Raw genomic sequence first — 27,595 nt, 5'->3', positions numbered from 1 at the left:
AAAACCCCAAATAATCCAATTTATTTTATTTTTTTTAATATGAAATTTATTGTCAAATTGGTTTCCATACAACACCCAGTGCTCACCCCAACAGGTGCCCTCCTCAATACTCATCACCCACCCTCCCCCAACCCCCATCAACCCTCAGTTTGTTCTCAGTTTTTAAGAGTCTCTTATGCTTTGGCTCCCTCCCTCTCTAACCGTTTTTTTTTTTTCCTTCCCCTCCCCCATGGTCTTCTGTTAAGTTTCTCAGGATCCATATAAGAGTGAAAATATATACTATTTGTCTTTCTCTGCCTGACTTATTTCACTTAGCATAACACTCTCCAGTTCCATCCACGTTGCTACAAAAGGCCATATTTCATTCTTTCTCATTGCCAAGTAGTATTTCATTGTGTATATAAACCACAATTTCTTTATCCATTCATCAGTTGATGGACATTTAGACTCTTTCCATAATTTGGCTATTGTTGAAAGTGCTGCTGTAAACATTGGGGTACAAGTGCCCCTATGCATCAGCACTCCTGTATCCCTTGGGTAAATTCCTACCAGTGCTATTGCTGGGTCATAGGGTAGGTCTATTTTTAATTTTTTGAGGAAGCTCCACACTGTTTTCCAGAGTGGCTGCACCAGTTTGCATTCCCACCAACAGTGCAAGAGGGTTCCTGTTTCTCCACATCCTCTCCGGCATCTAGAGTCTCCTGATTTGTTCATTTTAGCCACTCTGACTGGCGTGAGGTGGTATCTGAGTGTGGTTTTGATTTGTATTTCCCTGATGAGGAGTGATGTTGAACATCTTTTCATGTGCCTGTGCCCATCTGGATGTCTTCTTTAGAGAAGTGTCCATTCATGTTTTCTGCCAATTTCTTCACTGGATTATTTGTTTTTCAGGTGTGGAGTTTGGTGAGCTTTTTATAGATTTTGGATACTAGCCCTTTGTCTGGTATGTCATTTGCAAATATCTTTTCCCATTCCGTTGGTTGCCTTTTAGTTTTGTTGATTGTTTCCTTGGCAGTGCAGAAGCTTTTTATCTTGATGAGGTCCCAATAGTTCATTTTTGCTTTTAATTGGGGATGTCTTTGGGGCAAATGCCTTTTGCTTGCCTTTGGGGATGTGTCAAGTAAGAAATTGCTGCGGCTGAGGTCAGAGAGGTTTTTTTCCTGCTTTTTCCTCTAGGGTTTTGATGGTTTCCTGTCTCACATTCAGGTCCTTTATCCATTTTGAGTTTATTTTTGTGAATGGTGTTGGGAGACCTGGACAGCAACATGCAGAAGAATGAAACTAGACCACTTTCTTACACCATTCACAAAAATAACCAGCTTTTTAAAGGCAGAAACTATAGGAGATCTAAGGAGACAGAAATACATTTTACACAGGAGGATTCAATATACCAGTTTGAACACAAAACAGAATACACACCATGTCAAAAAGGTTATAGAAGACCTAACAAATATAATCAATAAGTAAGATCTAAGGGATATGTGTTGAACTTAATATCCTGGTAATAGAGGATTCGTCTTCCTCGCAAGCACACATGAAACATCACAAAAATTGATCATGATATGGACCACAAAAAAAAAAAAAAAACCTAAAAATTTAAAAACCTTCTATTAAACAACTCTTTAGTAGGAGGGAATATAAAATACAGTTACAGAATTTCTAAAATATAGTGATAATAAAAATACTACATATCAGAATCTATGGAATATATTTAAAGCAGTGATCAGAGAAAATTCATAACCTTAAACATTTATATCAATAAAATGAAAGAAAGAAAATAAATTTAATTTTCAACTCAAAAATGAGAAAAAATAAAGAAAAGCCAAAAAAAAAAGCACAAGGAAGAAGGTATTAAAGATAAAGACAGAATGAAAAAGGTAGAGAAAAAGAAAGCAATAGATCTAACTAATAAATCAGAATCCCATTTTTTAATTAACAAAATAAATAAGCTATTAGCTAACTTAATCAAGGGCAAGGAAAGGACAAAGAACAGTTATACAAACTAAGAAACAGCAAAAGAAAAATAACCACTGAAACACCGGAAACTTAAAATCTTCAAGAAACTTTACATATACCTCTATGCAAATAAACTCAGAAACCAAGGCATAAATAATTTCCTAGGAAAATATAATTTACCAAAATTGATCTCATTAGAAATACAAAGTTTAAACAGACCAATTTCCATAGAGGAAATAGAGAAAGTTATCAAGGCCCAGATCCACAGAGGAATTTCAGAAGGGAATTCAAATCATCATTGACCATAAAGTCCCAATGCCACAAAAATTGTTTCAGAGCATAAAAACTGAAAGAAAACTTCAAAAGACTATTTATGAAGCAAGAATGACATTAATACCTACACCTAATAAAAACAGTACAAAAATAAAATCACCAGTTAACAGACATAATGGTAGAGAGATCTCATTTATAATGGCAACAAATGATGAAATACTTAGGAGTAAACTTAACAATAAATGTACAAACCTATGTCAGGAAGTTTTTAAACACTCCTAAAGACACAAAAGTAGATTCTAACAAATGGAAAGACTTTTCATGTTCTTGATGAGATTATTTTAACACCATAAATATATCACTTTTCCCTAAGTTACTTTATAAATTTAACAAAGTCCCAATGAAAAGACCAGCAAGCTTTTTTTTTTTTTTTTTAATTTTTCAATGGAGCAAGATGCATACAAAGAAAACAAGAACAGTTGGGAAAAAATGAAAAAAGTAAGTAAAGCTTAAGGGGCCTGGAGGGGAAAGGGAATTAATCCTACCAGATGCTAACCATACTTAAATTCTCTATAATTAAAATAGTGTGTAACTCACTTATGAATAGACAGACCAATTAACTCTCAAATCACTGAGGCAAAGATGAACTCTTAAAATTATTGGTGCTGGAATAACTGAACATCCATTTGGAAAAAGATAAACTTATATCTATATCTCATATCACACACAAAAATAAACACCAAGTGCATCAAAGCTGACTGTAAAAAAGGAAATATTTATTACAAGAAAGCATGGGTGAATTCCCCTATAACCTAGGTATAGGAAAGTTTTCTGACAATGATTCAAAATCCAGATGCAATGGAAGAAACATTGATGCATCTGATGATATAAAAATTTTGCACGGCCAAAAACATCCTAAGCAAAGTGAAAGGACAATAAAAAGTGAGAGAAAATATATGCAGCATACATCACAGATAAAGGGCTAATATCCTTAATCCATAAAGAATTCTTAAAAATGAAGAGGAAGATAAAGGTTAAAAAAAAAAAAAAGAAAGAAAAAAGAAAACACCTCAATGGAAAAAAGAGCAAAGACATTAATAGACTATGTATACATATAAAATATGGGGCCCTTGGCTGACTCAGTCAGTGGAGCATGTGACTCCTGATATTGGGGTTATGAGTTCCAGCCCTATGTTGGGCATAGAGATTATATTAAAAAAATGTCAAGTGATAAAAGATGAAAAATATGAAAGAAAAGTTAAAGACACAGAAAAGAAATTCAGAAGATACAATATCCCTCTAATTTGAGTTCCAGAAGCTAGAAAACAGACTTGGAGGGAAAATATAATTTAAAAAAAACAGAAAAATAGAAAAAAAATTCTAAGCCTAAGACAGACTTGAACCTCAAGTTCTAAGGTCCATTAGAATGAAAGAAAAAGTATGAAATTTCAAACCTGCAAAACCTAAAGAAAAAAAAAAAACCCAAAAGCTTCCTACATTACAAAAGAAACAGCTTACCTATGAAGGAATGAGACTCAGATGTGAGACAGAACAGCATTCTTATTACTAAACACTGGCTGCTAGAAATCAATGCATCAATGCTATTTTACATTAAAAAAATTCCATATTCAGACAAACTGCCAATCAAGTGTGAGGACAAAGTGCAGCCATTTTTTTGACATTTAAAATCTTGTACATTTCTACTGGCACAAGAATAGACACTCAGATCAATGGGATCAATGGAACAGAATAGAGAACCCAGAAATGGACCCACAAACGGATGACCAACTAATCTTTGACAAAGCAGGAAAGAATGTCCAATGGAATAAAGATAGTCTCTTAAGCAAGTGGTGGTAGGAAAACTGGACAGCGACATGCAGAAAAATAAACCTGGACCACTTTCTTACACCATACACAAAAATAAACTCAAAATGGATGAAGACCTAAATGTAAGGCAGGAAGCCATCAAAATCCTCGAAGAGAAAGCAGACAAAAACCTCTTTGACCTTGACCTTGGCAGCAACTTCTTATTCAACATGTCTCCAGAGGCAAGGGAAACAAAAGCAAACGTGAACTATTGGGACCTCATCAAGGTAAAAAGCTTCTGCACAGTGAAAGGAACAATCAGCAAAACTAAAAGGCAACCAATGGAATGGGAGAAGATACCTGCAAACAACATATCAGATAAAGGGTTATTATCCAAAATCTATAAATATCTTATCAAACTCAATACCCAAAAAACAAATAATCCAGTGGAGAATTGGGCAAAAGACATGAATAGACACTTCTCCAAAGAAGTTTCTGACTTCTTTGGAGTGTCCAGATGGCCGACACATGAAAAAATTCTCAACATCACTCATCATCATGGAAATACAAATCAAAACCACAATGAGACATTACCTCACACCTGTCAGATGGCTAACATTAATAACTCAGGCCACAACAGATGTTGGCGAGGATGTGGAGAAAGAGGATCTCTTTTGCACTGCTGGTGGGAATGCAAACTGGTACAGCCACTCTGGAAAACAGTATGGAGATTCCTCAAAAAATTAAAACTAGAAATACCCTATGACCCAGAAATTACACTACTAGGTATTTATCCAAGGGATACAGGTATGCTGTTTTGAAGGGGCACATGCCCCCAATGTTTATAGCAGCACTATTGACAATAGCCAAAGTATGGAAAGAGCCCAAATGTCCATCAGTGGATGGATGGATAAAGATGTGGTATATATACACAATGGAGTATTACTCGGCAATCAAAAAGAATGAAATCTTGCCATTTGCAACTATGTGGATGGAACTAGAGGGTATTATGCTAAGGGAAATTAGAGAAAGACAAATATCATATGACTTCACTCATATGAGGACTTTAAGAGACAAAACAGATGAACATAAGGGAAGGGAAGCAAAAATAATATAAAACCAGGGAAGGGGACAAAAACATAAGAGACTCTTAAATATGGAGAACATACAAAGGATTACTGGAGGGGTTGTGGGAGGGGGGATGGGCTAAATGGGTAAGGGGCATTAAGGAACCTACTCCTGAAATCATTGTTGCACTATATGCTAACTAACTTAGATGTAAATTGAAAAAATAAATTAAATGTAAAAATTAAATTAAAAAAATTAAATCTTGTGCATTTCACTTACCATACACCCTTTCTGAAAAAGAAACAACTTGAAAGTTTTCCAATGAAAATGAAATCACTATGCTGTACACCTGAAACTAATATAACATTGTGTGTCACATATACTTCAATTAAAATTTTTTTTTAATTTTTTTAATGTTTATTTATTTTTGAGAGAGACAGACAGACAGAGTGTGAGTGGGGGAGAAGCAGAGAGAGAGGGAGACAAAATCTGAAGCAGGTTCCAGGCTCTGAGCTGTCTGCACAGAGCCCAAGAAGGGGCTGAGATCATGACCTGAGCCGAAGTCAGACAGTTAAACAACTGAGCCACCCAAACAATCCCCCCCAAAAAATTTTTTTAAATAAAAAAGAAGGAACAATCTTTCCAGAGATATGATAAAAAGCAATCCCAGGTTGACATCTGGCAACAGGTTCAGATAACAACAATTATAAGGGTAGGCCAGTGGGCCTCAAAAAAAGTCTTCATGAAAAAAATATATGTATTACATAAATTCTATAACAAAGAATCTGGAAGGTATTAATAATGCAATATATGTATATGCTACTGTATAAACAAGAAAAAAAGACAATTAGAAATGTCAAGGGAGGGGTGTCTGAGTGCCTCAGTGGGTTAAGCTTCCAACTCTTGGTTTCCACTCAGGTCATGATCTCGGTTCCTGGGCTCAAGCCCCATGTCAGGCTCTTCACTAGCAATCCAGAGTCTACTTGGGATACTCTCTCCCTCTCTCTCTGTCCCTCCCCCTCTCTCTGTCCCTCTCTCTGTGCACACATGCACGTGCACATGCTCTCTCAAAGTAAGTCGCACACACATGCACGTGCACATGCTCTCTCTCTCTCAAAAAAAATAAATAAACTTAAAAAAAAAAGCAAAAGAAATGCCAAGGGAAAAGGGAAAAAAAAAAAAAGACATTGCCTGAGTCTGAAATGAATTAAACTGTGGCATGGATTTTTAGAAAAGAAAGCCTATTTACCTTAACATGTGTAGCACTCCTTTGAGTGACACAGGTTTAATGACATAGAATTACATTTCTTACTCTAGAGGTATGAACATATTACATGTATAAATGCATTTTACTGATTTCTGTGTATAGAATCAACTAGAGTCAAAGAAAAACCCACATATAGTAAAAATACATTATAAGTCTTACCAACTGAAAGAAAGTGGTATATAGGTAGAAGAACTTGAAAGATGAGAGACAGAAAAAAGATGGAAATATATGGTAAAAAAATCAACAGATATTATCTAAGGTTGCTGCATCACCAGATAGAATTAACTGTGTTATTTAAATTTATCATGGTAACCATTGTATGATCTAAAAATAATAATGTAACTAACAAAAATTGGGGGATGAAAGGGAGCAAGGACAGAGAAGCATCATAAATATGCAAAATTCACTTTTCATAGCAAAGAACCACAAGATATTGTCTAAAGGTGATAATCAAAAAATAAAAACAAATATGTAAATTAGCACCATGGACATCACCACCATAATATTATCTAAAAGTTTCGCGTTATGGTTGGTGTAAATAGCACCAAGCCAGGAGCCAAGAAATCTAAGTCCTAGGCTTTACTTTTCACTAGCTATGTATAGTTCTCAAACTGTGATCCTCAGACCAGCAGTGGTAGCATCTCCTGAAAACTTGTTAGAAATCCAAATTATGTGGCCTCATCCAAACTTACTGAATCAGAAACTTGGAGTGGGACCAGCAATCTGTGTTTTAGCAAGTCCCCCAAATTCTGCTGTATGCTAATGTCTGGGAACAACTAATCTAGACCAGGAGCCAACAAACTGCAGTCCATGTGTCAAATCCACTCCACACCCATTTTGTAAATAAAGTTTTATTGCAACACAGCCACACTCATTGGTTTATATATTATCTATATTTGCTTTTCAGCAAAAACAGCTGAGCTCAGTCATTGAGGCAGAGATCATATGGCCTGCAAAACCTACAATATTTACTCTCTGGTCCTTTACAGAAAAAGTTTGATGGCCTTCAACCTAGAATATTCTGACTGATAATACTGAGTGCACATCATTACTAAATGCAATTCAATGTTTACCATCCCAGTGAAGTTGTATAAGATTATTCAATCAGAAAGGTACTTGTGCTAATAATGTCTAGAGTCTTTTAATAATATTTTAATAAGGTATTTTTAATAAGGTATTATGGAGTAACTGAATCCTCCTACCCCATCATTCTCAGGACCCCTTAAACTAGTAAGTAATAAATAGTAAAGAACGATGTAATAATTGGTAAATCAATAAATAGTATAAAAAATAAAATAAACAGCAAAAGTCAACACCCTCTGTGGCTCACAGAGATTTAGGAAACATTACTGACCACATAATGACTTGTAGAGGGCATGATGAGCTGCTTGCTCTCCATCAAAAGCTTGATTTTTTTTTTAAACGTTTATTTATTTTTGAGACAGAGAGAGACAGAGCATGAACAGGGGAGGGGCAGAGAGACAGGGAGACACAGAATCCGAAGCACGCTCCAGGCTCTGAGCTGTCAGCACAGAGCCCGACGCGGGGCTCGAACCCACAGACCGTGAGATCATGACCTGAGCCAAAGTCGGACACTTAACCGACTGAGCCACCCAGGCGCCCCCAAAAGCTTGATTTTTAAAAAGCAACATTCAGGGGTGCCTGGGTAGCTCAGTCAGTTAAGTGTCCAACTCTTAGTTTCAGCTCAGGTCATGATCTCATGGTTCGTGAGTTTGAGCCCCAAGTCGGGCTCTGTGCTGACAGTGTAGAACTTGCTTGGAATTCTCTCTCTCCACCCCCCCCCCCATCTCTTTCTCTCGAAATAAATAAATAAGCTTAAAAAAAAGCAGCATTCACATTTTAAAGTTAATACCACACCCAACATCTTGCCCAATTTCATCTCAATTCTTCAGACCACCCCATCACCAAAACAACCCACATCACATAATAAATAGATGAGCCTATTTGTTAGACTGTGGCAATTATCTTCTTTATAACTGATAATACCACTGAATAAGGCCAAATTCCAGATATTTACAACCATTAGCACCCATAAATTCAAGCAAGAGGCTGTGCTTTGAATGTCTAAAGAAATCTAAATTGAACATATCGGAAAAGGGAAAGTAGGCTCCTCTCTGAAAAGGACAGGTGACACAATGCAGGATAGTTAAGATATTCTAAAGCAAATGAACAAAGAAAAGCCATTATGCACACACTAACTCATCCTACTGGTGAGAAATACTGTCAGACTCCTAGTCTTACACAGAGAAGGAGAAGAATCTAACGTATTAAATGTTTTTTCTGCCCTCTAAAATAATTCATTCAAATTATCTTGGCCTATAAGACTTACTTGCCAGTGTTACCATTTATTCACAACAAATCCATGGGGTGCTCTCAAATTTCAAGTCTTGGCTGGCTGTCTAAGGTCTGGTCTCTCAAGGCATCCTTTCTGAGGGCTCTGAAGCAAATCCACCCACCCTGAGCAATGCAACAGGCCAACAAGACTCCCCATCCTGGACCCCTATCCTTAGAAGTCAAAGAAATGATTCCATCTCCCTGACTCTGAGGAGCAATGCCACACCCAGCCCAAGAAATAACATACCTCACCCTTGCCACTCAATCAAAGCAGATCTTTTCCAATTAATGCTATTCAAAGCCATTTAAAAACAGGTGCTTTTCTATTGCCTCCATAAGTAAGAGGCCCAGAATGAACTAACTTCATTGGCGGGGCTAGTTTCTAAAGCTGACAAATTGTTATATTCATTCAGTGTTTTCATTTATTTATTTATTGTTTGTTTGTTTGTTTGTTTGTTTAGAGGGGAAAGGGGCAGAGGGAGAAAGACAGAGCAAATCTCAAGCAGGCTCCATGCCCAGCTCAGTGTGGAGCCTCACACAGGGCTGAATCCCACAATGCTGGAGTCATGACCCAAGCTGAAATCAAGAGTCAGATGCTTAACTGGTTAAGCCATCCAGGCGCCCCATTCAGTCTTTTAATACAAAAGAGAAACTCTCATTATAATTCACAAGGCAAATAGTTGCAATGTCCTTCTCCCCTCCTTCCCTAAAGTAGAAATGCCAGACAGCATTCTATCAGACAGCATATCATAAATGAGGATCTGATTCATCTCAAAGACTATTAATCAGACTTTATGGGAGGAAAATGGACATAGGAGAATTCTTCAAACTTAAATAGGTCTCTCAACAAATTCATTATAGAAAAGGTCCTTTAGAAATAGTAAATAATCAGGGATGCTTGGGTGGCTCAGTTGGTTAAGCATCCGACTTTGGCTCAGATCATGATCTCACAGTTCATGAGTTTGAGCCCCACTTTGGGCTCTGTGGTGACAGCTGGGAGCCTGGAGCCTACTTTGGATTCTGTGTCTCCTCTTTCTCAAAAATAAATAAACATTTTTAATAAATTTAAGAAATAGTAAATAATCATAAAATTCACCACTGTTCTGAAACGTGACTGTTGTACTAGCTAATAAAAGTACTTTCTCCAATCCCTTTCTTTTTTTTTTAATGTTTATTTTTGAGAGAGAGTCTGAGTGGGCAAGGGGTAGAGAGAGAGGGAGACAAAGAATTCAAAGCAGTCTCCAGGCTCGGAGCTGTCAGCACAGAGCCCGACGCGGGTCTTAAACTCACAAACTGCGAGATCATGACCTGAACCAAAGTCAGAGGCTTAATGGACTGAACCACCCAGGCGCCCCCCCCCAATCCCTTTCAAATAATGAACTCAGAATTGGACTAAAACAAAGAAACTAAATAGAGTAATTCAGTAATAAAAATCCATGCTGAGTTATACAAATATTGATTTTGAGAAAAACAACTGTGATCTAAAAATAGCTGACCTTCTCAGTTGTTCAGAATGTTTTTACTAATGCCTTTTCAAACTGCTTGGCTACAAACTGTAGCCACAGGAAACATGTTTTAAGTGACAATATCTTACATAAGTAATACCTCTGAGAAACTGACTCCTAGGTTTATCCTGTTACTGTTATAAGATAGATTCTGAAAACTCTTAGTAGTATAAATACATAGCAGATGGTACCTGATAGGCTAAAGTGAGCCCTCAGTTGTTATTGGAAACATAATGGTGATGTGGCAATGATACTTTTTATATTTTATATATATTTTAATACCATGAGATCCATGTGGGAAGATTTATAATTCAATGGTTATGTATTACATACAATTCACAAAGATACCCCAGAGTCAGGGAAGCTCAGGAAATAGAATTTTTGGCTTTTATTGCATTTAGAGAGAAGAAATACAGAACTATAAAGGCAAACGTAGAAGACTGGGTGCTGCTCTCGTTCTGTCTTTTAACTTCCCCACATGCCCCAGTACCGCATCTTATCCAAAAGCTAAGCCTGAGTCCGCATTTTCTTCCTCACACCTCAAGTGTTCCTTCCCTTTGACCACAGTGTCTCCCTATCAGCACCTAGCACAGTGAGTTTCACCCTTGGCTGCACACTGGGGTCACCTGAGTTGCTTCCAGCACTACTGGAGCTCAAGTCACACCTTGAAAAATTCTGATTTTAGTCTGGTCTGGACGTCAGGATATTTTAAAACTCCCCAAGTGATGCTAATGTGCAGCTAAGATGGGAACCACATCCTAGCATACTTTTGGAAAGGAAGAGCCAGGCAAAGTAATGAAATAAAACAAGATGAGACAATGAAAACCAAAATGGGGGCTCAATCCCACATGCCCAGACAAGCAGTAAGATCTGTCTGGTAGTACAGTTCCTAAAGCCGTTAGTTTCTCACTCTCCCCCTCCCCCATCCCAATTGGCCCCAACGCCTGTCCTTTCTGTCCATCCCTTTCTACCCAGTCCTCCTGTCAACACGCTAGCTCACACCCTTTCACTTTGCGCCCATCCGAGTCTAGAAGCCCTTAATCAGTCTCCTGCCTCCTTTTCTTGGCTCCATCTGATCCACTCTGCACACCACCACCAGATTAATCTGGTTGTCATTCCCCACCTCAAAACCTCCAGCCACCTCTTCCTGCCCATTATGTCTAAACTACTCAACTTGGTGGGAAAGGCCTTGCCTAGTCTGTTTCCAGATGTCTTTCCAGCTCTCGTTCCTCACTACTGAAAAGGAGCCTCACTCTGTTCTGATCAACTTGGATGGCCAAAGTTCCCCAAACACAGTCTTTTTAAGATTTCAAAAACCAGGGGGGGGTTGGATAGAAGTCAAATAATTTGCCCCAGATCACACACCTAGTGAGCAGTAGAATGTGGATTGTGTTCCAGATTTGGGCTGTGTCCAGAGCTCTTAAACACCACCTTATTCTCTCTTTCTGGAATGTTGCCTTGCATATCTACCTGTGGAAATCCTACCTATATTTTCACCTTCATTCCTAAAGCTTTCCTTGTTTTTCCTGTCTGAAGTGACTTTTCTCTCTTCTGATCTTCTATAATACTTTGTTTGCATATTTCACAAGCTATCATGACAACAGAGTCATGTGATGAGCTTCCTGAGGTTCAAGACATTGTCTTATGGCCTTGTTGGTCCTTTATAGCACCTAATAACACCAACCACACTGTTGGCACTCAGCAAAGATCTAGTGAAGAATGAGCTGCCGTGGGAAGCTTTCTTCACTCACCCAACCCAGCCACAACAAGAGGTCCTTATTAATTTCAGCCACAGAGATATCCTTTCCCCACCCTGTGTATCCTGCCATCCTCCTCTTCTAGTACATCAATTCTTGTTCTGTGTCATGAGCCCTCCATCAACTGCCTATAAAACATTTTGCAACCTGGGAAGGGCTCTGTTGCCTGGTTACCACTGTAAGACTTAGGAAGATGCATATTGTGACAATAGGAATCATAAAAAACAAGGCTGGTTTCATTCTCTGGAACCTGAAGTGGAACCTGGAAAGCAAGGTTCGTGTCAAATTCCCCTTTTGGGCCTTCTTACCCATTGTCTCTGTTTTATGTGGAAAGAAAGAGGGGTGGGGCTCTTTATGTTGAAAGAAAGAGGGGTGGATATGAGCAAATGCCAAGAAGAGAAAAGGGGAATAACTGGTCAGACAGCTATTCTTTCTCAAGAAACAAACAGCATTCTAGGAAACTAAAAAACTTCCTATTTGCCAGAAATTATATAAGGAATATAGAACAGAAAAAAAGACATCAAGCCAAAAAAACAGTAGCCCCTTGTTTTGTCTTATCTTCTACATCTAGGAGATAGGGGTTCTACCCCTCTATGCTTCTCTCTACACTGGTCCAAATAGCACTCAACGTATGCTTCTCAGTGTGACTCAGAAAAGGCTACAAGTACAAGACAAAAACAACCCATTTGTTTAGCATATGACTGCATCGGGGATTCAGTAAAATTCAACAGTGAGTTTTAACCAAATATAATAAGAATAGGTGGAGGCATTTCCACCTGTTGCCCACCTCCCTGCTCAACCCTTTCCTTTGCAGCTCCCCATGGAAGGAGAAGTTGCTGAACTGATGGGTGTCATTATTTTGCAATGCAATTGAGCCAAAGAGGGAGACCAGGTTCAACTCCCTACAACCCAAGGAGGTTAAGGCAGGAGTGAGGACTGAGTTCCTCTCTCTCTGTCAGCAGCCTCCTTCTCACCCTATAGCAAATACTCTTTTTTTTGATTGAAATGAATTCTATCAGAACTGGAAATTCTACCAACAATACTTCTGATACCCTACTATGTGCAGGGCACACTGTGCTAGAGCTAGGGCTAAAAGAAAAAAAAAAGAAGAAAACAAAACAAAAGCATTTGGTCCCTACTCTTGAGCCATTCACAGTCTAATGGGAAAGGCAGAAACAATTTCCATATACTACAGTGTTATATAAGAGCTAAGCTCAGGTGTCTATGGAAATTAAGAGTCTGTGAGAGCGAAACTGAAGCTGGGGAAGGATTCCTTGAAGAAATGAGGTCAGACTGAAGGCTGATGAATGTGTAGAAGTTAGATAGGCCAAGAAGGATGGGAAAGGTCTCAACAGAGAGAACCACATGAGCACAGCCCAGAGACACACACAGCATCCTTCCTTCAAAGCAACAAAACCCCAAATCCTTACGCATCTGCATAACACATACCATTTTCAGGGATCAAAGGAAGAAAGGAAAGGAATTGGTTACATATAATTTAAGCAATAAACTTTGAAGAAGTGCATTAAAAAATAAAATCCATAGCTCTCTCTGAGGAAATATGAATAGTAATAAACAAAAACAAAAATAAATCTTTTAGAGTGGCTTTGGTTAAAGCAAATAACTCAACTTCCTAATCTCCACAGGCGGGATGAAATTGCAAGTGGCCTTTCAATGACAAAGCTGGTGTTGACCCCGAAATCACATGAGGCAGATGGAAGACAAGCTAAACAGCACACACATGGCCGTTGTGTAAATTCCTAACCTCACAACAATTTAAGTAAGAGATGACATCATAAGCCCTATAAACCCATGGAGGGAAGGGCCTTTCCTGGCTGGAGACTGGACACAGCACTATCAAAGAGTTGGGTTTGGGCCTCATTCCCAGCTCTATCTTTGTCTGTAAAATGGTTCATCAATATGAACTCTGTCCCACACTCCACCCCTTGGAAGCCTGGGTATTGACTGACTCAACTCAATAAAGGTGTAAGGCTCGGGCTAGAGAAACAGCAGATGCCCAAAAACATCTCTGTCATATTCTCACCTACAAGCACAGTTTTTATTCTCAGCCTTTGTTTTCTTGCTCTGTGCCTTAGATTCTCCATCTGAATATGGAGAATTCCTCCTTATTTAGGGAAGATAAACTAAATAACTCCTAATATGGCTTGACCTCCTTGAGAAATGGTCATATGTCCCAGATGACAGGCCCTAGGAAGCTAGAATCACCTTATTCTACTGCAATAAACCTGAAGGGGCAGATGCAGCATTAGCATGTTCAACCAATGTTTCATTCACTCAACAGTGTTTACTAAGTACTTCCTATGTGTGAATCATAGCCAAAACTGACATTGTTTTCTAGCCTCTTCCCCTATCCCTTGTCTGTGAGGGATACATAAGAGAAACTGGCCACGGTACATACCAGCATGGGCTGCACTCAGCAAAAATTCCATCTCAACCCAGCCCTGTCACATGGGAAATTCAGAATAAACTAAGTGACTGGGAAGCCAACAAAACACTGTGTTCAACTCACCTGGGGATGCTAGTCAGGTAGGTCATGACATTCAGGAAGTCTTCCTCTGGGATGTGTTTGAACCCCACAAACTCTGGAAAAGTGATGATGGGGGCACCGTCTTTCCCTCGGCCTCCTGCAACAAAAATGGGTGGTCAAGATGTTAACAAAATGTTTTCATGTCACATCTCTGCAGGTAAGCGACTTTGATTAATGTCAAGTGGGGAGATACATACGGGCCTTCCCCTTTTCCATCTGTATTATTTCAGACTAGAAAGTGGGAAGGCTGACATGGAACTATTTTGAACAAGTCTCCTCTTCAGGCTTGCTCAAGTGATATTGTGAGAATTCAATTTTTAAATCCTCTGAAGACAGTTAGTGTATAAAAGATAGTACTAATTTAATTACTTCAGCACAAGTGGAACAGTAAGTAATGTCAATACAAATATATAATATTGTTCTTAATTTTTGTAGTCAATAAATGTCAAAGTTAAAGCATGGTGGTCAAGTGAGTTTTGTCCTAAAGTCAGCCTGGTTCAAATCCTGCTCTGCCACTTAATTTCTATGTGACTTCATGCAAAGATAGTTCATCTAAATAGGATTTTCCATAAATATATATACATATATAATAGGAATAATATTTTTACCTACCTCTAAAGGTATTGTGAGGATTAAGTGAGAACATATATGAAAAACACATTAGTAGAGTGCTTATTACATATAAGTGCTTAATAAATAGTGACCATTATATGGTTATTATTATTACAAGGAGGCAATATTATATTTATTATTATTACAAGGAGGCAATAACCACCTGCCCTTCAATAACTTACCAACAGGGGTATAAAACATCACTGTAAGAATAAAAATGTAAAATTAATATTTAAATATTTAATCCAGGGGCACCTGGGTGGCTTAGTCGGTTAAGCTTCTGACTTCAGCTCAGGTCATGATCTCACTGTTTGTAAGTTCAAGCCCCTCATTGGGTTCTGTGCTGACAGCTCAGAGCCTGGAGCCTGCTTTGGATTCTGTGTCTCCCTCTCTCTCTGCCCCTCCCCCACTCATGCTCTGCCTCTCTCTCAAAACTGGATAAACATTTTTAAAAAGTTTTTGTGTATTTAATCCATTGGAGCAGAGGCCACTAGATTAAATTAAATGGATTATATTTCCTCATCTCCTTGCAGCTAGATGCAGCTACATGACTGAGTTCTAGCCCCGTGGTTCTCAAATTGTGTCCCAGGTACCCAGGGAACCACGGTGAACTCGCAAGAACATCATTAATATTTTAAATGTTTGAGGGAAACAGCAATAGTTGGCATGTATCAGACAACATGCATGCTACTAGCTTGAGGTAGTTCAAAGTTTCAACATTAAATTGCACTACATTCTTCTGAAAGTCATTGCATCCTTGTGAAGTTGGCGTTTTGGTGACTGCTGAGATAAAAAGCAAGCGCAGTATGAAAATTAATATAGAACAGGAAACAAAGGTGGTGATGTCCAGTCTCATTCCGAGATTCAAGATTATTGTAGTTACCTAAGAATGAAATGTAAACATTACTTTTTCTTTCAATTTACATGTATTATTTTTTCAAACAGCTACCAAACTGTTAGGACATACAGACTTACTAAGTGATTTTAACTGTTAGGTATTGCTTTTGGCCAAGACAGACTGTGAAAATACTAAGATAGACTGAGATATACATCTGAGACTGAAAAACTAATCACCAAGAACTGAGTAAATTGGGGAATCTATGCCCTCCCTGACAGGATAGGAGCTGAATTGCTGAGAGCACTGCCAGGTTATGTCTATGGAGGGAAACCACTTTAAGAAAAATAATGGCTCCCAAGAGAAGCCAACTACAAATGACTGCATGTATTTCACATATGTAATGAAAGAGGTAGGGCAGGGTGTGGCTTAATGACAATTGTGTGATTAAGAAGGGTGTGGGATCAATGAAGAAATTACAGAAAAGGGCAACTCAGAGAAGCAAATGCAGGTCATGTCTTGTCAATGATGCTATCCTAAGGAAGGAGGGACCTGGCCTACCATCATGAGAATCTAGGCCAGTCTACCAGATGACAGTACCATTGAGGTTATCCAATCCACTCTGCTGCTCTGAGTCCATACCTGATAAGTATCTTCTGATTATACTCTGACTTTCCATGTAAATTTCTTCCAAGGCAAAAAATGTGCTGTCAAGCACATCATGAAAAAATTTTCATCATGAAAAGATTAAATCAGTCTTGTAGTTTTCTATACCAGTCTCTTTTAGGTATTGTTCCCGTAGGATTAGGCTCTCAGAGACCAATCACAATGGAATGAAACTGTGTGAGACTTGTCTGATGATTAGACATTCTTCTCCAGGAAGTAGCTCCTTAATAATTCTACGCGTTTATTTTAAATTTTAAAAAACAGTTAACTGCATATTAAATGTTTGTCAAACTTTGACTTGGAGATTAAGATGCCTCATTATGCTGACTGAAAACAACTTAAATCAGGATACTATCAGCTTTCACCTCATATTTTTCCTCTTTGCAGTCATACAGCCATAGGAAGTCTTAGATGAATGCAAATTAAGAGAATTTACATCTCCAGTAAGGCTAAATTTAAATGCATTATAACACTGTACTAATTGCATAGCCAATATTTGCCAAGAAAATGGCTAAAACATTTCAAGGAATCAAAACACCCTAAAAATATTCATTAAGGCATGATTATACTATTTAATGATTGTCTTTTACTGTTGATTATAAAATAAAGCTCTTCACACCTAAATGGAGAAAGATAGGTGGAGTGTTCTTGTATCTTGGTTTATACCAATACTGAACACCAGAGAGGCCCAAGGTTGACTGGGGACACCACCTGCGGTTGAACATTAAACGTGACAGAAGCACCAAGGAAACAAAGCTAAGCCTCCAGACAGCCATTGACCACCCGCACCAAGGCATTTGGTGCCACCTTGTGAGAAAATGTGGAAATGCAAAAGGATGAAAGCGTACCAAAGAAGCCCTATTCAAGGAAAATAAAGAACACCAAATTACTTGGAAGTAAAATGGTGACTTAAATAAAATAAATTTCAGTACTCCTGGTATAACTTTTACCTGTTCACTAAATGGAAGAGGACTAGGTTTACTGCAGAAAACAGTAGTGAGTACTTGAGAGACATAAAATTGTTCCTATGAGGGTCTGAGTGTTGGCTGGCACGGAGACTTCTGTCCTACTATAGAGGAGAATTTGGAATGCTAGCAAATCCTATAGAAGATGAAGACCAACAATGAAAGAGAGAGTGAGGCAGTTAATGCTATTTGCCTTCCAATATCCATTTTCCTTTTCTCTCCCTGCCAAAAAAAAAAAGAAAAAAAAAAAAAAAGATTTCAGCTGGGAAAATGGCAATACCACTTCCTGGGAGGCACTTTAGAAAACTCAGGGCCTGGGATACCAAATCATCTGTCCTACATAATATTGTCCTACATCCCGTGTGATTTCTGAATATCTTAATAGAAACTCTATGTAAGTGAAAAATCCATTTATAGTGATATTTATAGTGATCAGATCCTATAAACCCAGTTTTATACATAATAATAGAGGGTTTTTTAATATTTTTCCATTTTATTGAGACATAACTGACACAATTAACAATGTATTAGTTTAAGGTATGCATATAATGATTTGACATATGTATACATTATAAAATGGTGACCACAATAAGTTTAGCTAATACCCATCACCTCACAAATCACCTTACAATTTTTTTTTCTTCAGATCTATTCTCTTGGCATTTTTCAAATACACTATACAGTATTGTTAACTATAGTCACCATGCTGTACATTACATCCCCAGAACTTAGTTATCTTATAACTCAAAGTGTGTACTTTTGACCACTTTCCTCCATTTTCCTCACCCCCACCCCACCTCTGGCAACCACGAATTTTTTTCTCTGTTTCTGTGAGTTCATTTTTTTAAGAGTCCACCTACAAGTAACATCATAAAGTATTTGCCTTTCCTTATCTGACTTATTTCACTTAGCATAATGCCCTCAGGTCCACCCATGTTGTCACAAATAAGAAGTTATTTTTATATTGTTTTAATACATACTAAATTTTTCAAGAATGCAACTACCCTACACATTCAAGGAAGTTAATACTTACTTTGTTCAGAATTTATCAACTTTGTTCAGAACTGTATCAACCATTATTTACCCTTTCAGAAAACCGTTACAGTAAGGCTACTCGGGGTGTCTGATCACCTATACCACACCCCAGCATTTACAGCTATCACATTCATGCTAACCAAGCACCTGACTACTTTATTATTTTTTTCTAGTATAGCTAGAAATACATATTGAAATACATATTATTTTACTAGTTTATTTTCCTTTTATTTCTCCTTTATTGCTCTCCTTTACATTTTTTTTCTTTTTTTTTTTCTGTATATACATAAACAGGGGGTAGCTATTCACCCTCTGTGAGCACACAACTAAACTACACTGCTAGCTTCCCATGCTATTAAATGTATCTACGTAAGCGATCCAGGTTCAAGTCAATGGCGTATAGTGCGCGCTGTTGTTGAGCTGAGGCTTTTAAGAAGCAGTATGCTCTCTTTTCCCTGTCTGCTTTCTGGATACAAATCATAAGACAGCCATAAAATGGATAATAGTAATATAAGCCACAAAGTGAAAGGAATCTTCATGATGAAGATGGAGAGAAATCATCTGCTGACCATGAACATACATGTTGAACTGCTCCAAGAGAAATAACTAAATTTCTATTGTGTTTGTTTGAACTACTATGCACCTTGGAGTCTATTTAGTATAGCTGTTCAGTCCACCCTAACTAACACAGGTCATGGTATCCACAAATTTCAACTCAGGATAGTGGGGGCAATACAAATCATTTGTTATAAAAAGAAGGATTTGGACCAACATGATTGAGAACCATTTCTGTAGTCTACACTGCTCAATACAATAGCCACTAGACATATGTGGTCGTTGAGCACTTGAAATATGACCAGCCCAAATTGAGATGAACTGTAAGCGTTGAAATACAAACTAGATTTCCAAGACTTAGTGCAAAAAAATGTAAAGCATCTCAACAATAATTTTGAATATTGATGACATGTTGGAATAATATTTTAGTATATTGGGTTAAATAAAAATACTATTAGAATTAATTTCCTTTTTGCTTTTTTAATATGGCTACTAGAAATTTTAAAAACACATATGTGAGTCACATTATGTTTCTATTAAAAAATACTGCCCCCTACACCTTCTTGCACGGTTCTCATTTCCTTGATGCCAAGTTACTAACTCTGTCTCTGATTTAGATATAAGTTTGACTCTGATCAGTTTCTTAATGTGACATTCTCCATTGTTTCAGTGAGAATTTCCCACTTGCCCCTGGGAACTCCACCTCTACCAACCCTAGGCTCCACTGGTGGACTCCATAAGCCTAAGAGTATTTTATGCCTTCATTATTGATTATTTCTAAAAGATGGTATGTGAGAGAGGAAACTTCAGACAATGATTCCAAGGGGGTACATAACCATTAAAATAAAAAGAAAACGGTAATTTCTTTTAATTAGATTCCTTTTAATCCCAAGTATTACGGTAGAGATTGATGAATGACTAATTTATAACCAACCCCCTCTCCCCAACCACCTTCCACTGTAGCCATTTAAAAGCTAATGTTTGCCTTTTCTGACTTCCTTGCTGGTAGAAATGGCTACATGACACAATTCCAGGATGAGACATAATCAGAAGTCTACCAAGAGCTTCTGGGAAAGTTTTTGTTCTCCTGGCAAAATGGACAGAAGAAGCCAGCATTGCTCCTTTTCCTTCTTCCTGCTTTGGACACAGACTTGATGTGTGGAGCTACAGCAGCCATTTTGACATTAAGACTAAAAACAAGAGAAACATCGAGAGAACCACAAAGATGCACCCTTAATGTCATTGAGCCACTGGCCCAATACCAGGAATTTCTACTTTTGGGCCTCTGTTATGTGGCTTAGAAAACAAACAAACAAGTCCTATAGGCTAGGTTCTCTTATAGCCAGATATCACATGACACACTTTCCTTAAAAGAACCCACTTTACCAATGAGAAGCCTGAGGTTCACAGCAACAATCTAATCATGTTGGAATGTGAACACAGAATTATCTGAGTCCAAAGCCTAGAGTGTTTCCACCACATTAACCTGCTTATATTCTCTTGTTTCCTAGCTAAGCCCTAAATTTAGAAATATCCCAAGTTCACTGGGAACATGCCAGTTGTCTTTCAAGTCAAGAGCCAGCAGAGGCCCAGCCCTGGTCACTATCCAATTCCTGCTGGTGGCCCCTGTTCACAGACCTCACCGTCCAAAGGCTGCAAACCATCTGGCCACAAATCTGGGTCATCCATGGTGCAGTGAGTCCCTGCTCTCCCACCAGCCATGGGAGCACACTCACGGAGCACGGCAGGCCAGGCAACTGGGGCCTCACTGAAGAAGAAGCTCCATCCTGTCCTTCCCATTCCTGGTTGATGGGGCCCCAGCTCTTTCCAGAGCTCAGTGGAATCTGCACAAAGTCTGCAGCTGGGACATCCTCACCCTGCTTGCCTGAATCAGGAGAACTGCTGTGACCCTGAACAGAGGCCACAGCTCGGTGGCCACAGGGCTGAGAAAAGACCTGAGTGCAGAGATTTCTGTTTTACAGCTACACAGGTACCCACAAGGGCCTCATTGCTGACATTGGCTGCCACTGACAGGTAACGATGAAAAGCAGGCCTAGTCATTCCAAGAAAGTGCTGACTCAGAGAACTTGATATTCTTGGCTACTGATATTCTTCCAGACTTGCAATACTGCAAATCCTACCACAGCTCATCCATGCTTCTCTCTCATAGGATGGGGAAACTTGAGGCAACAACATGACAAAAGAAGCTAGGAAATGAAAGGATTGTCATTGCCACAGTCAAAGTGACTTTCCTAAAGCAGAGGTGTCCTCTTGGTCCAATGCGCGTGTTTATAGTTCAATGTTCTACATTAAAGAGTGACAATTAGGGGCGCCTGGGTGGCGCAGTCGGTTGAGCGTCCGACTTCAGCCAGGTCATGATCTCGCGGTCCGTGAGTTCGAGCCCCCCGTCGGGCTCTGGGCTGATGGCTCAGAGCCTGGAGCCTGTTTCCGATTCTGTGTCTCCCTCTCTCTGCCCCTCCCCCGTTCATGCTCTGTCTCTCTCTGTCCCAAAAATAAATAAACGTTGAAAAAAAAATTAAAAAAAAATAAAATAAAATAAAGAGTGACAATTAGGGGTGCCTGGGTGGCTCAGTCGGTTAAGCATCCGACTTCGATTCAGGTCATGATCTCGCGGTTCATGAGTTTGAGCCCCATGTCGGGCTCTGTGCTGGCAGCTTGGAGCCTGGAACCTGCTTCAGATTCTGTGTCTCCTCTCTCTGTCCCTTCTCCGCTCATGCTCTGTCTCTCTCTTTCTCAAAAATAAATAGACATTAAAAAAAAATTTTTCTTAAAAGAGTGACAATTATCTCTATTACTGACTTCGTTGTGACATCATACACCACTTCAACTGTGAGCATAGCTTTGGTTCCTTATACAAACTATATCATACTGAAAACTATTCTTTGTAATATAATCCTAAAATAAACATTTTTATGGGATTAAAATATATCAGGGAAAATACTCATACAGTTGCCAGTTGCAATGCTAATAAGCATTTTTCATACACTGCATCTTTAATCCTCCAAGTTATGATGATCCCACCCATTCATTATACAAGTGAGGAAAGTAAGGCTTAGGAATTAAGTTGCCAAAGAGATGCAGCTGGTCAACAGCAGAACCTAAATCCGTATCTAGGGCTGTCTGGTACCCATTTATGTTTTCCTATGTCATCCTAAGAAATAAGAATAGAGAGAAGCACTTCAGTAACACTCAAAGGAGGTAACTTTGGAGCACTAAATGCACACATTAATTGGTCACTAGACTTCTTCCCCAGATGAGCTATTATCTACGCCAGAATCATGTGCTGGGGCATTAGGGTTTTGGCGTAAGGTTACAGAAATCCACTTCACCTCACGCCTTCATCAATTCCAGACCTGGATGCCCATTAGCGTTGCAGCCTTCTGTGCCATAAGACCACAGCAGCAGTTGCCAAAAACCCAGAGGGCAGTCCCCACCCTGCCTTTTGTTTTTCAGAGTCCTAGGCTCACTGTGAGAAGCTAGGAGGCTGCACCTTCAGGAGGCTGGTTAGGCACTCCCGCCAGGGCCAACACTCAGATAATTCTGAACTGAGCACTTATTATACCACAGTCTCTGTTCTAAGTGATACAGGAAGAAATTAAAAAAATGAGGACTCTGCTTATGGAGCTTTCAGTAACCATATGAGCAGTGATCAATGTGGAGGAAAGACCAGAGAATTCCCCAGAATGTCTGGATTGTGTAAGATGTCCCCACCCAGGATGTGACTCATGGATGGGAGAGGTATCCCAATAATGGAGACTGCATTTCCCTCAAACTCGGTAGGATAAAGATTTTGGAGCAGATTAAATATGATTTAGCGAAAGGAAAGAAATGCGCCTTTTTTTTTTACATCCCATGTTGTAGAGTTAAATTCATACCAACTACATACTCTCCGAAATGGAACTAAGGTGGCTTTGTTGCTTTTTTTCAGAACAGATGTAAAGATGAGGAAAGTGACTTGCCATCTATTCCTCTGTGACATGTGCTAAGGACAACTAATTTCATGCCATGCTTCTAAGACAGGTCTAAATATAATTCAGGGTTTGGTATGTACCTCCGGTTTCAGTAACGAAAGTCATGTCACCATTAGCTAAGTGAATAAGAAAGAAGAGTGTTCTGGTAATGACAGCTTCTCAGGGTTGTGCCTAGGCTCAGAAAATTTCTAGCCTCTTCTGAACATTAGCCTCTCTTTATTCCCAAATGTTCAACGGAAATCAATGCATTAAAATTAGGTCCATAAGAGCTAAGAATAAAAGACAAATCTCTCAAAGAACAAATAATCTCACCAGTGCTCTTGAACCCTCAAAACCAAACTCTCTAAAGTTTGGATCTTGGAAAAATATCCAAGAAGAATGTTGGGAAAATGTCATGATGGCAGCTGATATCAATAGCCATTTCTTTTTCCTTCCTCAAAATCTTTTTGGCTCTGTTCTTTACAACCTCAAAGAAATGTACTCCCTTAGGAAAGATTAAATGACACCCAACAGCAACAGGAATGATATCTCTGAGATCTACCCTCCTCCAGATGGACATTTCTCAGTTCATTCCAGGTCTGAGAGAGGCTTAAGATTAAGACTTGGGTGTACTGTTCATTAGGGTTCATTAAGATTTGCATGTACTGGGCCCTCCCGACAAGACCCCTGCCCCCACATCAAAATCTAAAATACAAACTAATTTGCCCCTTACCTGAGAGAATGGCAAACTGTCTGTGAAGTTGTTCAATTATATCCACTGCCACCAAAGGCCTGATTTCCTGTTGCATGATTTCATCTGCACAAATGAAATACAAATTAGGTTAAATCCTTGTAAATTACAAAGAGAAGTTTAAAAGGAAGAAATGGAAGCTTCACTACTCAGGAAATCTGGGACTTATCAAAATATGGTTATACGCACACTATTCTCTTGCACACTTGATTCCTGAGATGCAGAAATGGATCCGGGTTTTGTGTGGTTTGAAACTTATACCCATGAGCACAGAAGCACACTTCTAGAGCCTCTCCCAAGGTTTTAGGAGGGACCAGTGCAAGGAAGGGGCCCTGAAGTTTAAGCTTAGGTAGCTTCACAATATACCTGCTAGGATGGTCTCATTATCAAGGCAGGTACTCAGGTATCTGCCTACTCCTTTAGGTCTGCAGGACATTTTAAATACAAACAACATAAATCATCAGAGTTCATCTCAAGCTGGGTCATAAAATCAATCTGAGATTTATGAAGGCTCTTTGCTTTTGTTTCCTTCCCTCCCTAATTCCTTCCTTTTTGCCTCCCTCCTTAGTTACTTCCATGCCTTTTTATTTTTTCCCCTTCCAGAATACTTCAAGGGGACTCTTCCCACTGCCAAGCATGTTTAAGGAAGCACTTCCCCATTTTGCTAATTAAAGATGCTCCATACTGAATAAAGAGGTACGTATTTTCAAGGCAAAAATTCAAATCGTTCAAGCACAAACCTACAAATGTCCTCTAACCCTAAGAGTGATCTATAGGCCCCATGATTTGTATTCTATCCATTCGGGAAAAAGAGATTAGAGAAGGGAGAAGACTGAATGGAAGTCCTTCACCTGGGCTGAAAAGAGAAAGGCATTTTCAACTCTCACTGCCTAAGATATTATTATCCTCATTTAACTGTTTCCTAGGGAATCTCAAAAAATGAACTGGTTATTGTTTCTACAGCAGTTAAACATCAAGTTAGATTAAGGCATGAGTCAAACAGTCTTGTACACTGATGCTAAATAGGAATCTCCCATTGATTCAGCCTGGAGTTGGGGTAACGTTTTGATATTACAATGTTGACCAATCAGAAGGTTATATTAGGGAAGCTCCTCCCAGAGCCTTGGTTTCCACTTCTCGGCTTTTGTGTGAAGGTTCAAGGAGATGACACTTATGGGATGTACATAGTAGATGCTCAGCAAATGCTAGTTATATCCCTTGATCTGGAAAGGCCTTTCCCATATATGCTTTCTGAAAGTCTTGTTAGACTGGGGGCAAGTGCCAACTTAAATGCCAAGACCCTTCTCAGTGAATTCTACCACTCTCTCTGGAGGAAAGCAGGTAAACCCAGGCCAGAGCTCCTTTATCCCTCCTTCGTCTTTCCACCCTGATTTCACTAAAAATTCACTAATTTCCTGTTTCACTGTTAATTTTGGTGGATGCAATAATGGCACTGTAGTTCTACTTGGCAAAAAAGGAGGGCCTTCTCTGTTTTACACATGAACTAAAGTATTTAACAATAACATAAGCCTAAGATCTGATTAAAAATGCTCAGGCACTACCCCCTACCAAAAATGTATGGGGCAAGGGGAGGGGGAGATGAAACCAGACTGACAAATGTGGATAATTGTTGAAGTTGGTTGATGGGTCCATGAGAGTTCATTGTATAATTCTTGTGCATATGTTTCAAATTGTTCATAACAAAATGTAAGTTACAAATGGACACCAGCATAGAAAATTTAAGCAGAAATAGGAGTTACATAATGGAAGAGTTTTTCAGAATATAATCTCCCAGTGGTCTGGGAAAGTGGCATATTCAAAAATAGAGCTGAGTTATTATTTTTTCATGCCTGAGGGAGCATATTTAAGAGATAATGACCCCAAAGAAAAACCAAGATTATAACATATATCGTTATTGTACCTCAATATTTGAGGTGTGCTTTTGACATTTTAAGGAGGTAAGAGCTGAAAATGGACAACAGAAGTGAGTTAAGCCAACCATCCCCCAACCCATCTCATTTTTTAAGTGAAGAAATGGAGACCCAGAGAGATTCTGACCCTGCCTGTGGTCATCTAATTTAAGCATGGAGGTGGGGTCAGCCTGGGATCACCTGACTCTAAGAGGGCAAATCTCAGCCTTCTGTGATAGGATTCCCAGACCCTTGGTCTTCCAGAGCACTGTCTTTGACCACTGCTGAGAGGATAACTAGTGTCTCTCATCGTGGGAATCTGTAGAGGTCTGGGTAGCCTTTCAACAGAGACCTTTCCCACCTGAGGTTACCAAATGAACAGGACTAAAATTTAGAATTTGTTTTTCAAGCGTAGAAATGAGCTGGTTTGCCTTTGCTGAAAGAGCTTGGCCCCCAGCCAGGGAGGGATAGGGTTATCCTTGAAGATTTCCCAGCAAAGGAGCTTCATGACCCCATCTGGCTGGCTGCAACAGATCATGTGAGTTTCTCAGACTCAGGGCTGACCCAGAGCATGGAGATGACCTCAGACACACCCAGCTTTTAGTGATGCCTGACATCTATGGGCCTGTTGGAACAGGGTCAAGGTTGGTTCAGCCCCAAAAGAGACATAAAAAACCAGGCCTGCTGCTGGAGGGCCTTGCTCTCCACTGCTGCATAGATGGGGTTGGGAAGCTCTTTAGTCTAAAGGAAAACCTTCCTCTGCAGTGGGAAAGAACCCAGACAGCCCTTCCCCCACATGGGAAGGGCCGTTTCTGCCAACTTCTAGCTAGGCTGCCAGAGCAAGAACACTCTGAGTCTCAGTGTCCTCTGTTGTGAAATGGCTTTTCCTTCTCTAGAAACAGTTGAGCCTGAGCAGTGATAACCCACCGAAGTGGTGGTCCCTGATGCACTTTGCCTGGCCCCTTGGTCCTGTGTGGAGGCTTCCTGTTTGCTGCTTGCTATTTTTGATGTACATGGATTAGGCAGAAGCTTATCTCTTTCAACCCTCATAAGGCAAGGGGAGGTGATCATTCAACATCAACACAATTTCTATCCTGCACAAAGTTACAAATAGATCAGGGAAAAACTTGTCCCTCTTCTATCCCTGATAAGTATACAGGCGTGAGATTGTATGCTACCCAGGACCCACAGTTCCAGAGATGCAGAAGGCATCAAAGTTGCACAAACAGCCTCCTAGGTGGTGGAATAACAGCCTAGTACATCCCATGGAAACTCAGCTTAGGAAGGCAGTAAGCAACACCCCTGTGTCGTCCACTGCCCAGTCTGAGAGAGCAATGCAGGCTCTGGGGCAGGACCTTTCCTACTGATTGCACCCACCCTCACGGCAGAGGGCAGGGAACTGCTGATAACGGCTTTATGCAGTCTGAGTTTGCAACTGATCAGGAATAAAGGGAGTAAAACCCTCAGCCTCCCACTCTGGCTGTTCTGAAAGTTCAGTCACACTGGGATTTAAAAGTATGGTCTGAAGAGAAAAAGAACCAAATTGCTAAATAAGTAAGTTAGGGGAACAAAGTGTGGTCTGGACCGAAGAGGGAAGGCAGCCCCAATTTTGACGGACCTTGCCACATTTCTACTTTGCCAAGAGAATCTGGTGAACAGAAAAAAATGGAAGAGTCTGCCACTTAGGTGGACTAGGAATGGGCCCAGGATCCCCAGTCTCAGTCTCTGTGCAGCACACTTCTCTGCTAGTAATACTAATG

At 39.4% G+C, this 27,595-nt stretch overlaps 1 protein-coding gene across 2 annotated transcripts in view; it reads right to left on the bottom strand.

Annotated features, from left to right (window-relative positions):
* The window catches only part of MCF2L2 (MCF.2 cell line derived transforming sequence-like 2), a 270,244-nt gene that overhangs the window by 205,221 nt on the left and 37,428 nt on the right, over positions 1–27,595 (bottom strand). For both annotated transcript variants that reach the window (XM_045037208.1, XM_023260362.2), the window contains exons 2-3: positions 23,908–23,991; positions 14,518–14,632 (exon numbers count right to left, since the gene is read on the bottom strand). In XM_045037208.1, coding sequence (XP_044893143.1) covers positions 14,518–14,632; positions 23,908–23,991 — 199 coding nt within the window. The remainder of the gene's footprint in view (positions 1–14,517; positions 14,633–23,907; positions 23,992–27,595) is intronic.

The sequence above is a fragment of the Felis catus genome, chromosome C2 (assembly GCF_018350175.1).
Source record: "Felis catus isolate Fca126 chromosome C2, F.catus_Fca126_mat1.0, whole genome shotgun sequence".
Lineage (NCBI taxonomy): Eukaryota > Metazoa > Chordata > Mammalia > Carnivora > Felidae > Felis > Felis catus.
This window is presented reverse-complemented; position numbering and strand designations above follow the sequence as displayed.